The 17,401-nt window shown below is 41.6% G+C and overlaps 1 protein-coding gene across 1 annotated transcript in view; it reads left to right on the top strand.

Annotated features, from left to right (window-relative positions):
• LOC139470239 (uncharacterized) overlaps positions 1-17,401 on the top strand; it is a 32,151-nt gene that overhangs the window by 6,161 nt on the left and 8,589 nt on the right. Inside the window, exons 2-16 of the mRNA XM_071252566.1 lie at positions 1-24; positions 884-965; positions 2,070-2,229; positions 3,358-3,415; positions 4,500-4,605; positions 6,407-6,504; positions 7,569-7,686; positions 8,742-8,870; positions 10,655-10,764; positions 11,660-11,763; positions 12,462-12,586; positions 13,592-13,724; positions 14,826-14,965; positions 16,238-16,381; positions 16,838-17,017. The exon at positions 1-24 is cut by the window's left edge and continues 186 nt beyond it. Coding sequence (XP_071108667.1) covers positions 1-24; positions 884-965; positions 2,070-2,229; positions 3,358-3,415; positions 4,500-4,605; positions 6,407-6,504; positions 7,569-7,686; positions 8,742-8,870; positions 10,655-10,764; positions 11,660-11,763; positions 12,462-12,586; positions 13,592-13,724; positions 14,826-14,965; positions 16,238-16,381; positions 16,838-17,017 — 1,711 coding nt within the window. The remainder of the gene's footprint in view (positions 25-883; positions 966-2,069; positions 2,230-3,357; positions 3,416-4,499; positions 4,606-6,406; positions 6,505-7,568; positions 7,687-8,741; positions 8,871-10,654; positions 10,765-11,659; positions 11,764-12,461; positions 12,587-13,591; positions 13,725-14,825; positions 14,966-16,237; positions 16,382-16,837; positions 17,018-17,401) is intronic.

Here is a 17,401-nt window from a genome sequence, read left to right on the forward strand (position 1 = left end):
CTGGTGGTGAGCCAGGTCTATGAGGTAATTCACGCTACCATAGTTAATCTATCTTACCAGTGTAGCCTGTCATACCATGACATATTAACTGTAGTGATATGAAAGTATTGGGTGGTCTTTAACTTATTTCGATCAGTATATTAAAAGATGTTATTGGTCAGATCAAACATTTAGAATCCCATGAATTTGCTTGTTTATATCAGTGTTGTTTTACGCCGCGTCCTGCAATATTCCAGATACACCGTGGAGATCGATTGTTGTAAGAGCCGACGGGGATTGGGTGGTTTTGCTTTTTTGTTTGTTTGTTTGTTTGTTTGTTTGTTTGTTGTTGAAAGCCGCACCAAAATGATCGATATAATTTCAATATTCTGTATTCATTGAACATGTTATTTCTACTTATTGAAAATCATGCTATGCTTTGTTTGTTTTTTGGTTTGTTGTTTAACGCCGCACTCAGCAATATTCCAGCTGTATGACGGTGGTCTGTAAATAATCGAGTCTGGACCAGACAATCCAGTGATTGACAACATGAGCATCGATCCACGCAATTGGAATCGATGACATGCATCAACCAAGTCAGCGAGCCCGACCACCCGATCCCGTTAGTCGCCCTTTACGACAAGCATAGTCGCCTTTTACGGCAAGCATGGGTTGCTGAAGACCTACAGTGATAGGGGAATATGTGAAAGTAGGAATGGTGGTTTGGACGCTTTGAAATGTTAACGCGACGATGATAAAAACAACAACAAACAACAACAACAAAAACAACAACAACAACAGCCCCTGGATGTATCGACTGAAAAGAGCTCGAGATGACAAGACTTCACCGTCAAGGTCCCTTTGTGAGGTGTTAATCGCTTTAACGCTGCTGTTTGTATTTCAGAGGTCCAGACACAAGCGGGCTGTCAAGAGAAACAGCCAGTGGGTTGACAAGGTTGTGCCTTACGTTTTCTCAGAAGAAGTCAGTAAGTCAACATGTGCTGTCAAGTATTTTATCATCCAAAACTGGCTCCCACAGAAGATATCACTTGGATGAGATCAAGCGATATCTACACTGTAGACATGACGGTTACCATGACGTCACAATCAAATGACATCACTAATGGCTCTCCGACTGAAGCTGTTTGCAGTGCTTTTTACACTGAAGACACTGCTAATTACAAACTGAAAAAGTTGGAAGAATGATGTTGGATGATAAATAAAATCCCACCCTCGTGTCTTTTATATCAAATATGTCAACACTCGTTGATAAAAGTGACAAAAGCCCTCGGCAAGCCTCAGAAATTGTCCACTTTAATCAACTCGTGTTGATATATTTGATATCAAAAGACACTCGGTTGAGATTCTCTATGTATCACCAGGAACGCCTCAGGCATCCGAGTCTGTCAAAGTAACGCATGTGATATCATATTCATTTCTGGAACACAAGTGGGCAAGAGGTCCAAGGCGGGCAGTTCCCTGTGCAGACTTGCGCCCCCTAACCGTGCCAGGATCTGCTATTCAAATCGCTTTTCGGAGCATCCTTCGCGTGATCGTGGATTCGATTCCCAAATTCACCCGTGTTTTGTCAGCACCGCATCTGTGCTCGTGGGTATCACCAAAGTTGTAATAGTCTAAAACCTACATCTCTCACTCCTCCACATCAAGTTGCCACGCCCTCGTATAACTGAAATACTGTTCAAAGCGGCGTTAAACTACACTCACTCACTACCCTACGACTTCCTCATGTCTTAGGTTCACTATTAGTGAGTGACTGAGTTGGGTTTAATGCCGCTTTTAACAGTATTCCAGTTATATCGTGGCGTGTCAGCTTAATATGGGAGGAAAGCCCGAAGTGATGCAGGTCTCAGACGTTTACCACTTCGGTGAAACCCACGAGCATGGGTATGGTGCTGACAAACCTAGAAACGTAATCGGGGCGACCCATATTCGAACCCACAATCATAGGTTTCTGGCGTGCCCAAGGGACGCAACTCTGCACAGCGAATCGCGGCGCCTTAGACGACTGGACCACCTGTGCCCCCTGGTTCACTATTAATGGGGACAATGAAGACATTACTTATTTCCAGGTGATGTGCTGAGAAAGATGTTTCGGGAATTCATGGATTATGCGGAGAAGAATACCTGTATCCGATTTTGGGACAAGGGGAATGCTTCCACGTCTCATGCCACAAGTCCCTATGGGCCACTGAATACCACGTCCTTCGTTACCATTGTTACCCGACCAGCGTACGTATCCTAGACCGCCTATACATACTACACGGCATAAACCGAGCAGACTGCCTGTGTGGCCTAGTGGCTAAAGTGTCTGCCCGGAGATCTGACCTGGTTCGATCCCCGGCCACGTCTTACTGAAAGACGTTAAAAGATGGTACTTGTTTTTATCGTCCTTGGAGTTCGGAATTAAGGGGACTGGTCATCTTCCCGAGGCATTGGAGTTAACTGACTATGAAAGTCCAGTTTCCACCCTTGCCGAACTATGCTGGAATTTCCAGACACGATCGTAGCGCCACCAGTCGCTGTCCCTTCTGTGTTCCTCCCTATTGACCAATCAGATTCCACCTCTCTTATCACTTGTATTTGCCCCAAACAGGAAGGCGTCGACCAGTCAAGACGATGTGATCGATAATCAAGATCTATATTGTACCAAAACGGGTCTTACCCCCGCAGTGCCTCAAATCACGTGAGAACCTTGATTAAAAACGTGAAAATATTTGCAAAATATCTGTCGACGCCCAGTTGACGGTACACATACTTTGGAAATCCTGCAGTCGACCGAAATCTGCCCGTTGAAACTCATGTTTGATTACGAACCGGATGTCTAGTTCGTTACGTGATTTTGATTGGACAATGCATAGACTCGTTGATCCAGCCAAAATGTAACTTTGTAATTGCAGTCCAGTTCGGCAAGGGTAGAAACTGTACTTATATAGTCAGTTACCTCCCTTGCCTCGGGAAGATGGGGACGGGTCGGCTCTGAGTCAGTGTGCGGTGTCTGAGTGGGGTATTCAGGTTAAACTGCGGCATGGTATCTCAGTTGGTTAGTTCAATAAAGTAGTACAAGCACAAGCCACACAACCATGCACGTCGTTATGTACGATTGATTGATTGATTGATTGATTGATTGATTGATTGATTGATTGATTGATTGATTGATTGATTGATTGATTGATTGAGTTCTTCATTAGTGATATGAATTAAAGGGTTGTACTGTACACGTATTGTGTTCTGTTCTATAATATGATGCGGATTAAAGAGAATTCACAATATACAATACACGTAATCTGTCCTGCAGGTGTATATTACAATAATGCGGATTATGGAGGTTGTGCTATATACAGTTTTTGTTCTGTTCAGGTGTTATTCTATCGTGGGAGGTTCCGGCTCTGGCACCATGTCGCCATGTCCAAGAAGGGTGAGATAATATTGATACTTGTATGCTCCAATCACTAAATAGTATGTAGTGGGTAGCTTATATTAGTGGGTAAAGCTTTGGAAGATCCGGGTTCAGTTCCCTCTACACTGGTGTCATCAGTGTCAAGGTAGGGTTTCCCTGGTACCCGTGTTGGGCCCCAGTGATCCACCCTTGTCGTAAAAGGCGATATAATAGAGTGAGTGAGTATGGTTTTACGCCGCTTTTAGCAATATTCCAGCAATATCACGGCGGGGGACACCAGAAATGGGCTTCACACATTGTACCCATGTGGGGAATCGAACCCGGATCTTCGGCGTTACGAGCGAACGCTTTAACCACTAGACTACCCGACCGCCCCCGATATAATGGATGGAATGGTCAGTGACTTGGTTGAGTGCTCGTCATCTTGACTAAAGGGCGGGAGTGTTGTTCATCCCGAAAGTCACTGGATTGTCGGGTCCTGACTTGGTTATATACAGGCTGCCGTCGTTTAGCTGGACTATTGTTGGGTTTGGCGTTAAACCACAAACAACCAAAAAACTAAAAATCATCATTGTGTTTTCTATGTATGTTCACCCGTCTGGCGTAGATTATAAAAGGACCCGTGAAGATCCGGGGTAGAATAGATCTTCAGCAACCCACGCTTGCTGTAAAAGGCGATTCTGCTTGTCGTAAGAGGCGACTAAGGGATCGGGTGGTCAGGCTCGCTGACTTAGTTGATGCATGTCATCGTATCCCAATTGTGTGGATCGATGTGCATGATGTCAATCATTAGATTGTCTGGTCCAGACTCGCTTATGTACAGACCGTCGTCATATGGCTGGAATATTGCTGAGTGCGGCGTTAAACAACAAACAAACACAAAGATTATAAAAGGGTTCAGTATAGCCTAATAGTTAAGGCGTTCGCTCGGCATACCGAAGATCCGGGTTCGATTCCCCCCATGGGTACAATGAGAGATGCCTATTCCTTCTGTCCCTACCGTCATACGGCTTAAATTGTAATGGTAAAATGAAGCGTAAAACCACACTCAAACTCAAGGTGGTTTCAGAGTAGGGTATTTACGGTATTCCTGCTATTCCAGCTGGACTATACCCACGAGTTCGGACATCTGTTGGGGAAGATTCATGATCTGGCTCTTCCAGAAAGGATCAACTTCATCGACCCGAACATAGAAAACGCTGGACCGTGTAAGTACCGACACGACAGACACCGGCAATTCAAAACATCGATCTCGTACAAGATTTTGTAACCCTTTTGTCTTTGGTGCTACCAGAGGAAATTCTGAAAATGATTCAGGTAAACACAAATTGCATAGCATGGATCCGTGAGGATTCCGGGGTATAATACGTCTTCAGCAACCCATGCTTGCCGCAAAAGGCGACTATGCTTGTCGTAAAAGGCGACTAACGGGATCGGGTGGTCAGGCTCGCTGACTTGGTTGATGCATGTCATCGATCCCAATTGCGTGGATCGATGCTCATAATGTCAATCACTGGATTGTCTGGTCCAGACTCGATTATTTACAGACCGCCGTCATACAGCTGGAATATTGCTGAGGGCGGCGTTAAACAACAAACCAAAAAACAAACAAAGCATAGCATGATTTTCAATAAGTAGAAGTACATGTTCAATGAATACAGAATATTGAAATTATATCGATCATTTTGGTAATGTGTCTGACACAGAGAAGAGTAAATAATAAATATTTCTCTTCATTCCTCACAAAGAGTGATGATCCGTGGTGATATTAGAAGTGAGATTCATTTCTTTTCTAGGCAGTGGTAAAATATTAGTTTTGAAATAATACACTGAAAGAAATATTGTGTTTATTTTTATATTTCTGCAAAATATCGGTAACATTAATGCTTATACGCCAAGGACAATGCATTTTTACTGTTTCTCCGGTATACATGTATTTAAAATATTTCAAAATTATGGGTTTTTTTGTTTGGGCATAATTTACCCAACTATTTATTATGTTTAGATGTTTCTTATTAAATCACTAAAAGTTGGAATTTTCAAGTTTTGTTTTTGTTTATTCAACAGGACCAAAAGGGGTACACATTTTGAAAATGACCCATTAACTGACATCAACGTTTTCGTTTAATAATGTTCACGATTCCAAACGTAATTTTACTAAATATAGAAAAATATAAACAAATTTGAAAAATAACAATGCGATACTCGTAGCGTTGTTGCGAACAGTAAATCTACTTGATAAATTGTATGTCGCCAAATGAAACAGGATACGTGCCTAGCTGAATGACGTAATGGACGTTCCCGGGATGTTTACTCCTTGATGATCAGTTAGACTGTCACATCTAGGAATTAGCTGAAACATTATCCATCAAGTTTTTAGGTTTTGTTATAATGAACAAATGTAAAACATTAGCAGGATTTATGCCTGTGCTTATAACAACTGTTCTGACAATCTTGTTATTATTTTACCTCCAATTAGGATAGCAAAAATGTCTTCTTTCTGACTGGTGTGTCACTGTCTCCCTTTGTTCCACCCCCACCCTCGTTAGGTTTTATACCACGAGCCTCCTCGCGTCCTGCTCCGTGGCATAAGATCTAACGCGGGACCTATCAACCCCCATGTACCCCTTGTGATCCGGCTACAACTTAAAGCTTAGCTCCCTAACGTACATGTACCTATATTAGTTCGATGCATGTCATCGTATCCAAATTGCATGGATCGAAGCTCATGATATCAATCACTGTATTGACTGGTCCAGACTGGATTATATACAGACTGCCGTCATATAGGTAGAATATTACTAAGTGCGGCGTTAAACAGCAAACAAACAAACAAACCCATATTAAAATACGTGTAGCAAAAATCTGCCGTAATCTTGCTGCGAGTAACACGTGCGCGGAATAATGCAAAAGACGAATCGAAGCTAAAGTTGGCATCGCTCGAACGAAACGAAGTCATGCAAAAACATTTTGTTATAAAATTAACGTTACTTTTTTCTGTTGTAACAGATTACTGGAACACCCAGGAACAGATGCCGCTAGGTGATATGGACAACATCATGTCATGTGGCTTCTCGAGCCAGTCAATCATGCTGTATAATCAATATGTAAGTATCGATCACTATCAGCAATCGGTAATCGATCGTTATCAGTAAATACACGGGTACGGTTGGTCAAGTGGTCAGTTTGCAGTTGCACAGCTGCCAGAGTTCGAATCCCAAATTCGTCGTGATTATGATCCTTTGTCAGGAGGTGGTTTTGTGTGCTTGTGATTTAACGCCTCATTCAGCAATAGAACAGCTATATGGTTTCGGCCTGTAAATTATCAACTCTGACCAGACATTCCAGTGATCGATATTTTGAACAACGATCCACGCCGTTAAGGTACGATGACTTGCAATGTCCACACGGTCCGTTATAATCGCTTCTTACGACAAGCAAAGGTTTCTGGGGACCTATTCTAGCCCGTAGCCTATTCTAATGCTGGAGGGGGCACGGGTGGCCCAGTCTTGGGTGGCCAAGTCGCTGTGCCGACTTGCGTCCCTTGGGCACGCCAGAAACCTATGATTGTGGGTTCGAATCCCGGTTCGCCACGATTATGTTTCCAGGTTTGTCAGCACCATGCCCGTGCTCGTGGGTTTCACCGAAGTGGTAAACGTCTGAGACCTGCATCACTTCGGGCTTTCCTCCCGCATTAAGCTGACACGCCGCGATATAAATGGAATACTGTTAAAAGCGGCTTTAAACCAAACTCACTCACTCACTCTACTGCTGGCGTTCCATGTAGGTAGCGGAGGTATCGTAAGTCCCATGGTCCCTTGTATGGTGGCCTTACCCTGGTTGCTGGTGATCTACAGCCCGTTTTTCATAACGTATATTTAAATAGTCCTATACTTTGTAAGGTAACGGGGTCGGTCTGGTAGCCTAGTGGTTAAAGCGTTCGCTCGTCACGCCGAAGACCCAGGTTCGATTCCCGACTTTGGCACAATGTGTGAAGCCCATTTCTGGTGTCCCCCGCCGTGATATTGCTGGAATATTGCTAAAAGCGGCGTAAAACCATACTCACTCACTCATTCACTATATGGGTGAAATATTGACAATGTGACTGTTAATTTTAACTCACTCACTAACGGTGCAGGAGGTTTTGAAGTTGGACATATTAAACTTTCAGCTCGTGACTAAATATGGTTGGCCCACCTACACCTTCTTGTACGACGACTTGGGTGGACCGACTCTGGACAGTATTTTCATGTATTTCAAGGAAATCAACATCATCCAACGCTGCTGTGGTGAGATATCAGTGAACTTTGTTATGAAAACAGTTTTTTGTTTGTTGGTTGGTTAACGCCGCATCTGACAATACTCCAGCTACATCACAGCGGACTGTAAGTAAACGAGTCTGGACCAGACAGTCCAGTGACCGATATCGCAAGCAACGTTTGTTTCCATCAGCCAAATTGTTACAGCGTTCGATCGGTTCGCTAGTGACCTAGGTTCTGTTCCCGCATCAGTTGCTCCTGTGAAACTCAGCATTGAGGTCTTTCTGCAAACACAGTAAACTCTAGTACTAAAGTTCTCATGGAAATGAAAAAAACCTGTTTTGCTGGATTTAATAATCGACACAAAGCATTACGTAGATGTAAATACGAAATAACGAAACAACTGGAAAAGTACTAGTCCGGATTTGCTAGTTTTATCTCAGTGCTCAATACAAAATGTACTTTACAGGAGGTAATTTGTAGGCACTTTCAACATTCAAAAATAAAACTAAGTCCAAATTGACATGGCAGAAACAGCCTATAGGCATTGTGCAAATTAGCCTGGAAAAAGTTATCAAAACAACAATAAAAGTAACACCTATGTTTATGTACATAATAATAATGACATTTAAATTGTTGTTTAAGAAGGGAATATGTTACTTTTACGTTCTGATATTTTGACGATGATTCACTATCCCACAATGCCACTCACAAATCACTAACCACTGACAAATCACATGCACGTGGGTTTCAAGCACCTGTTTTCACCTGTCGTCAAGGTGTCATAGGTCATGGACATTCACCTTGATCTACTAACACCTGGTTATGCTCACAAGTCTGTTTTGTTCATATTTTTACGAGTAAAAAGACATAAAAACCTTTGATACGCTGTATTTGTGCCAAGGCCCAGTTAGTACTAATTGAGTTGTTTGAATATTTATATATTTTGTATATTAACTGCTTTTATTTAAAATCTGAGATCGAAAAAACAGGGTTTTTTTCATTTCCGTGAGTACGTTACCAATAACCGCTGTAGTAACTCTATAACTATACTGAACTCAACTCACTAACACACTCTCCCCCAGGTGACACAGATTGTGTGAGTCGGGTCTGCGCCAATGAAGGGTACCAAGGGATGGTTGACGGGAAGTGTCAGTGCGTGTGCCCAATCGGGTTCGACACCGCTACCAACTGCACCACCGTCCTCTCAAAAGGTAAAGTAACATTATAAAGATCTGCTTTTTATGTGACTCAGATGCAGATTATGTTAAAGTACTCATCGCAATGATAACAAGACCTAATCGATTATTTTCTCTTTGAATTTTCCCCAACTGTTTACAAAAATCTCCTATGACGATATTTCCTATAAAATTATTTCACGAGAAAGGAAGGCATAAAATTATTATTTAAAATATGAGCTGGAAGCCTTCTAGGTCCTGAAATATCAATTCGTGGTGGGCCCACTGCTGGACACAGAGAGAATGACTGTATACATGTACATTCAAGGGTAGAAACTATATAAGGGGGCACGGGTGGCCCAGTCGTCTGAGGCGCCGCGAATCGCTGTGCAGAGTTGCGTCCCTTGGGCATGCAAGAAACCTATGATTGTGGGTTCGAATCCCGGTTCGCCCCGATTATGTTTCCAGGTTTGTCAGCACCATACCCGTGCTCGTGGGTTTCACCGATTTGGTAAACGTCTGAGACCTGCATCACTTCGGGCTTTCCTCCCACATTAAGCTGACACGCCGCGATATAACTGTCCAGAATACTGTTAAAAGCGGCGTTAAACCCAACTCACACTATCACTCAATAGAAACTATATAAACGTTCCATATATACTCACCGACAAAAGAAACGCTAACACCACACATTTTGGTTAATATGTGAAGAATTGCTCATATTCCAGAGATAGGTTCGGGGTACAGACAAACTTACACATGTGACGTTATAGAACTATGACTCGAGATACACCATTAGTCTCGTACAGGATTAGCGAAGACACTTACGTAACACTTGACTGATTGTTAGTGTTGTCATTAAGGGGTCCTCATTTGAAACATCTCTTCTTACCGTACATACGTCTCAATATGCCTCTATGGTTCTATGTAGTTTTCTACACGTAATACCTAAACTTACATGTCATAGAGAGCAGCATGTCAGTTATGGAAAAGAATAATTAATTATATTTTAGTTCATAACATAGAAACAATTTAACTGTGAGCGTGAATTAGGGTCGTAACTGTAGGTGTATGTTTGTTGTGTTATTGTCAAAGGTGTGGTTTTGTTGCATTCAAATTATAATGTTCTTTTGTTGCGCAATACTTGCAGATGGGCTTTAATTGTGTTATTATTGTGGTTTTATAATCAAAGGTGTGGTTTTGTTGCATTCAAATTATAATGTTCTTTTGTTGTGCAATACTTGCAGATGAGCTTTAATTGTGTTATTATTGTGGTTTTATAATCAAAGGTGTGGTTTTGTTGCATTCAAATTATAATGTTCTTTTGTTGTGCAATACTTGCAGATGAGCTTTAATTGTGTTATCATTGTGGTTTTATAATCAAAGGTGTGGTTTTGTTGCATTCAAATTATAATGTTCTTTTGTTGTGCAATACTTGCAGTTGAGCTTTAATTGTGTTATTATTATGGTTTTATAATCAAAGGTGTGGTTTTGTTGCATTCAAATTATAATGTTCTTTTGTTGCGCAATACTTGCAGTTGAGCTTTAATTGTGTTATTATTATGGTTTTATAATCAAAGGTGTGGTTTTGTTGCAATCAAATAATAATTTTGTTTTGTTGTGCAATACTTGCAGTTGAGCTTTAATTGTGTTATTATTGTGGTTTTATAATCAAGGGTGTGGTTTTGTATTTTTGAATTAAAGTTACAGTATTGTCTTAGGATTTAGAACACTCGTTACTATCGACAGAACCAAAGCAGCTAAAAAGCAAACGAATCATTGAAGGTCACGTGTTTCCGCATCTTGTCGTTTGTCCCCAGGTTGTGGGGGCGTGTACGAACTGAGCCCCGCCCTGACGAGTGTGACAGTAACCACAACTGGCTACCCTGGGAAATATGGCGTCAACGCTCAGTGTGACTGGGCCTTCAAGGTACGTCTGGCGTTTAGCTTTTGTTGTCTCTTTGTTGTTTAACGCCGCACTCAACAATATTCCAGCTATATGACGGCGGTCTGTACATAACCGAGTCTGAACCAGACAATCCAGTGATTGACATCATGACCATCGATCCACGCAATTGGGATTCGATGACATGCATCAACCAAGTCAGCGAGCCAATCCCGTTAGTCGCCTCTTACGACAAGCATTGTCGCCTTTTACTTTTATTTACACTTTTTGTAGCTATAGTAATTGCAGTATAAGTAGCTACAGTATTAGTTTGTTTGTTTTTGTGTCTTTGTTTAATGTTTTACGCCGCAGCAATATTCCAGCTAACAATCCAGACAATCCAGAGATTGATACCATCAGCACCATGGATTACCATTCCCAACTCCGAAATTCGTTATATACGAGGTTGACTGTTGGGTTGACTGTTGGGTTGTTTGACAAGTCGACAGTTAAGTTGACTATCGGCAATAGTGCATGAGGCGGGGACACAGGTGGCCCAGTCGAGTGTTGCGTAACTTGGGCACGCCAGAAACCTATGATTGTGGGTTCGAATCCCGGTTCGCACCGATTGTTTCTAGGTTTGTCAGCACCATACCCGTGATACTGCAACACTTCCGGCTTTCCTCCAACATTAAGCTAACATTGTTGTGATTGCTGTAACTTGAATAATGTTCAAACCCGATTCACTCACTCACTCACTCACTCACTCACTCACTCACTCGATCATTCACTCACTCACTCGTACATGGTTCGGCAACTGTACGACCAGGGGTGTAACATTAACAAAGTCGTAATCATCACTTTATCATCATCAGCAGCAGCAGCAGTTACAACCGCGGTGGCAGCATCCTGGTTATAATGTATTCCTGGTTATTTGCAGGCGGCCGAGGGCTCGCAGATTGTACTGACGTTCAGTAACGTTGACATCGGCTGTGGTGCAACGCTCAGTCTCGGCAGATACATGTTCTCTGATCCCCCGATACGGTATGTACCTCATTAAGTGAAACACGAACTGGTCATGTACATCCTAGTCGTACGGGCAATAGTCTTGACAGATGGCAAAACATGAAGACGTGGAGTCTTTTTACTTCAACAAAGACTGAATTGATCAAGCAGCCACGTTCATAATTATATCTTTAACTTCTAAAAAAGTTATTGTTTTAGTCGAGTGTTTATTGCTCAACACAGGTGTGACGATTATTCGAACTATCGATTGTTCAAAGGCCGTTGAATTATCGATAGATGACATCGAGAACACGCTAGACTATCTATAGCTCAGAGAGACGGAATACTGCGAACAGAAATATGTAGTTATTATCACTAATAAATACTAAAGCCTGTGAAAATCCGGGTTAGAATTGATCTTCAGCAACCCATGCTTGTGGTAAGAGGCGACTAACGGGTAGGCGATCAGGCTCGCTGGCTTGGTTGATGCATGCCATCGTGTCCCAGTTGCGTTGACCGATGCTCATGATGTCAGTCACTGGATTTTCCGGTCCAGACTGTCCGCTGTTATATCGTTGGAATATAGCCGAGTGCTTGACCTGTGTTACAACTATTGTAATAGTATGACGATCATGATTTAATTTAATTTATTTTGAACTATCGTAGTTATACAAAATATTGTCATCGTTAAAATACCCCAACGGTCACCAATATATATCAAACATTATTTTTTTCAGGATTACCAAAACTGGCAAGGTGAAGCCGTACCTGAGCATAAACAACAAGGCATTGGTCAGGTTTTCATCCGGGAACACCTCTTGCAACTGGAACGGTTTTAAACTCACTGCCAAACTTGCACCTGGTAAATCAACATTGTTAAGTTCATCGACCGCCGTCATATAGCTGGAATATTGCTGAGTGCGGCGTTAAACAACAAAACAACCAACCAACCCTATTACTGCTTGGGAGACTTTTGGAGCTTATAATATTCAAAAAAGAATATTCCATTTGACTGAAACATCTTGAATGTGAAGGACGAACACATCCGTGAGTTTCTTTATTAAAATATAAAACCTGCATCATCAAACCATACACCTGATTTTTTTCTCGAGAAAACAGTTTTAAAAATTCCGTTGGAGTGTTGTTTCTGTGGTTTCAGCGCTTTAGAATTAACAACTTTTATGCATATTAATATTTCATAAACGCAAATCAATCGCCAGAATACAAATATGTGTATATATAGTGTCTTGACTCTTGTGTCATTTAAACTCCCCCCAAACAACGAAAATTCACGCGATGGGTAAGGTTTGGTTTGGTTTGGTTTGTTTGTTGTTTAACGACGCACTCAGCAATATTCCAGCTATATGACGGCGGTCTATAAATAATCGAGTCTGGACCAGACAATCCAGTAATTGACATCATGAGCATCGATCCACGCAATTGGGATACGATGACGTGCATCAACCAAGTCAGCGAGCCTGACCACCCGATCCCGTTAGTCGCCTTTTACGACAAGCATAGTCGCCTTTTACGGCAAGCATGGGTTTCTGAAGATCTATTCTACCCCGAATCTTCACGGGTCGCGATGGGTAAGGATTCGAATTTCAAAAAAAGGATTTATTTCCAGAACAGTTAATGCTGAGAGTAGCTTAAAATCCCAAAGATCTGACACAATGTCCCTGGGGCGTTTCACGTATGACTTAACTGACAACAAATGTATTTCGAAACTTGAGGTTTACAAGTCCTCGTCGAAAATAAATGAAGGCTACATATTATATCGCGAAAAAAGGTAGGAGTTCTACACAAGTATCAATGTATTCCATATTTCATATCTTTTATATTTTGATATTTATATTATATTTTTCAGCGGATGATTTGCCATATGATCTCGCGAGTAAAGGCGAGAGCTACCACGGGAGAATGAACTACGCGCTGGGATTTGAGAAGTGTCTGCCGTGGAGCCAGGGATATGGCCTGGCAAACAACCTGTATAACATCACGTAGGTAACTTTCATTTTTTATTTCTTTTCAAAACAAAATGTTTTAACTTCAACGCCGCATTCAGCAATATTCCAGCTATATGACGGCGGTCTGTAAATAATCGAGTCTGGACCAGACAATCCAGTGATTGACATCATAAGAGTCGGTCCACGTAGTTGGGATACGATGACATGCATCAACCAAGTCAGCGAGCCTGACCACCCGATCCGGCTAGTCGCTTCTTACGACAAGCATGGTCGCCTTTTACGGCAAGCATGGGTTGCTGAAGACCTATTCTACCCCGAATCAATAAGTAGTAAGGAGACAAGTTGAGTAAGGAAATTAGGTCTTACAGGGTTGGTAATAATTCTTGTGCCAGCACATCGTTACCTGGAATAAACAATTATGGATAGAAGTCGACTTAACGAGGTTTCACTAAATATTCTGTTCAGTGAATCACAAACATACAGTAAACTACGTTTATAACGAACACGCATATAACGAACTGACCGATATAACGAACGTATTTTTAGTCCCGACCATTTGTTGTATATATGCTGTATATATGCTTATAACGAACTACGGTTATTACGAACTAAAATTTGTGGTCCCTTAGAGCTCGTTACAACGGTAATTTACTGTATATCATATACACCGGATGAAGAGATATACCTCATGCATATTTTATTAACACGACGAACAGCCATTGATTTTTTTAACAGAATATGGAATTACAGTAACAGTAAACTACGGTTATAACGAATTCAAAGGGACCACTAATTTTAGTTCGTAATAACCGTAGTTCGTTATAAGCATAATATACGACAAATTGACGGGACTAAAAAATACGTTCGTTATATCGGTCAGTGCGTTATATATATGCGTGTTCGTTGTAAACGTAGTAGATAATTGAACAAATGTGTCGGTTGGGTAGCCTAGTGGTTGAAATGTTGGCTTGTCACGAGAAATACCTGTAGTTGCTTATGGAAAACTGTGTTGTCCCATCGTCATATGGTTTGAATATTGATCAAGCGGCGTAAGACTATTCTCACTCACTGATACAGAACTCTCACTGGTACAGAATTAAAGATGCTTGGTGACATAAGCTAGTTGTGTTTTAGGCACTCAACAAGTTTAGACTACTGCGACTTTGAAGGAGATTTCTGCCGCAACTGTGGGCAGAAGCGATCCAAGCCTTATTGCATGACGGCCATCTTTGAACGTAACGTCACTTTCAAGTATTGCGACGTTGCTCAATCAGGTGAGTGTTGCGTTCAAGGGCCAGCACAGCTACAGACAGGATTAGAAACTGACAACTTCACAAACAAAATTTTAGAATGATACAACTTGCTGCCTAGGATGAATTCCTATGAATAATCTTTCATGACTTTGTTTTTCGTTGCATGTGATTGTCTTCCTTTATTGACCACCATATTTAAAATACCGCACAATGAAGGTAAAACAAAACTATTTGTTCTTCGGGTATTTGAACAATTGTGTTGGAAAGATGCAAATGTTTATTTTCTGTTTTAGATAAAGCCATAAAAAGTGTGTTTTAATGATTATCCGATCTTGCAATTTCCTCTTCGTAGACCTTCTATTGTGTTATGAGGGATCAGTTGAGTCAGATGTGACGCCGCTTCGAACAACATTTCAGTTATCATGGCGTGTCAATTTATATTGGACGGAAAGCCAGAAGTGATAAATGCCTTTTTACCATTTTGGTGAAACCACCAGCACGTGCATGATCCTGCCAAACCAAGAAGTATAATCGTGAACGGATGCTACTTGTATAATTTGTGTCCATTTTCCGATCGCCTAACACTAGGAATTGTCAGCATGCCGTTTGAGGCAAGGGATTGAATCTAGTGGTTAAAGTTTCATCACATGCAAACAGTTAGACATTTGAGTTTGACAATTTCATTGAGAGGTGAATTAAGTACAGCAACTTATAGATGTCTAATGCCGCGTCCCCAGCACGATAGTCAGGCCAGCACATACACAAGAACAAAATAACACATTGTATCGTTTTATCTGAAACAAAAAGCTCTTTGCAACCTAATAGAGGGTCTTATTGTCACATTTAACTCCATTTATAATAACCCCTGTACAAAATACATACTACAAAAGTATTTAAATAGGTCAACCAAATCACTCAGACACTCACTGCCGTCATAAAGCTGGAATATTGCTGAGTGCGGCGTTAAACAACAACACACAGACACTCAATATAAGGAATCTTTGATCCCCGATAAACAGAACATAACAATTTCAAACAAAGAAATCGCAACCAGGTTTTGTGAAGGAATGAAACCACACGACCAAATAGCCTTCTTCTCTACAAGAAGCCACCTTAGCCCAGTCGTCTAAGAGTTGTGTCCCTTAGGCGTGTCCGGAACCTATGGTCGTGGTTTCGAATCGCAGTTCTCTAGGATCTGCATCACTTTAGGCGTTCCTCCCACATTAAGCTGGGACGCCGTGATAACTGAAAGACTCTTAAGCCAACTCCCCTTCCCCCAATCTCTCCATGCAGTCCCCCCCTACGACCTCATCGACGATTGCTCCTCATCCCTCCATCTGGACCCCGGATGTCAGGATTATGAGACGCGGCGGGTTTGCTTCAAGTCGTGCATGGAACGGGGAAAGATACAGGACTACCCTGAAAAGGAAACGCCAGGTTCGAAAACAAAGGTCGTTTGTACACAGCAGGAATTAGAAAATTAAACGTCACTGATGACACTCTTCTAACAGTGATAACGTTTTTAAATGTAACCACAAAATAACTCGTTAAAAAAACAATTGCTGTCGGCAAAATAATCGCGGAATGTGGCATTTTGGTCCCAATGGTAATCCGTAATAACGGTTTAATTGCTTCCAATAAAGGCCCTATGGTTAACGTGTTTGCCTGTCACGCCAAAAATAGGTTCAAGTCCATTGAATGAGACCTCTGTTAAAACGCAATCTTAGGGTCGTCTGCCATGACATTTCTATATACCTTCAAATAGTAGACTCGCTTGTTAACCCAGTGTTTAAATATATCAGACACCCAATAATAATTATAATAATAATAATAATAATAATAATAATAATAATAATAATAAATCGAAATAACCCTTAACTTCTGTATTTGCAGCTATTCACGTTTCATGTGGCGAGCCAGTCATTTTAAATGACGTCATCAAGGCGTCCACAGACAGCGCCCCCTACCGAGTGGGACAGAAGATAACGCTTAAATGCAAACTTGGGAATCTGCAGAGGAAGATAATGTGTCTGTCAGATGGCACGTGGTCAATCTTGACCAATTTTTGTTCCGGTAGGTCATCGAACTACATTGTTGTATCTGTGTCATGTACATATTATTGGTAAGGACCGCCTCCGTGTTCTAATGGTGGAGCGTCCGCCCGGAGAGCGGAAGGTCCGGGGTTCGATCCCAAACCGCGTCATACCAAAAGACGTTAAAAGGTGGTACTTGTTGTTACCCTGTCTGGCGCTCGGCATTAAGGGACTAAAACAAGGACTGGTCGACTCAGTGTCTAAGTAGGGTATTCATGTTAAACTGCGGCATGGTATCTCAGTGAGCTAGCACTATAAATCGGCATCAGTCCGAACTAGTACAAGCAGCCACACACATACATACACGTGCATGCACGTCGCTTTATAAGTGCAATAATCTTGAACGCGACGTTAAACCCCATTT

The sequence above is a fragment of the Haliotis cracherodii genome, unplaced genomic scaffold (genome assembly GCF_022045235.1).
Source record: "Haliotis cracherodii isolate W230 unplaced genomic scaffold, xgHalCrac1.p SCAF_20, whole genome shotgun sequence".
Classification (NCBI taxonomy): domain Eukaryota; kingdom Metazoa; phylum Mollusca; class Gastropoda; order Lepetellida; family Haliotidae; genus Haliotis; species Haliotis cracherodii.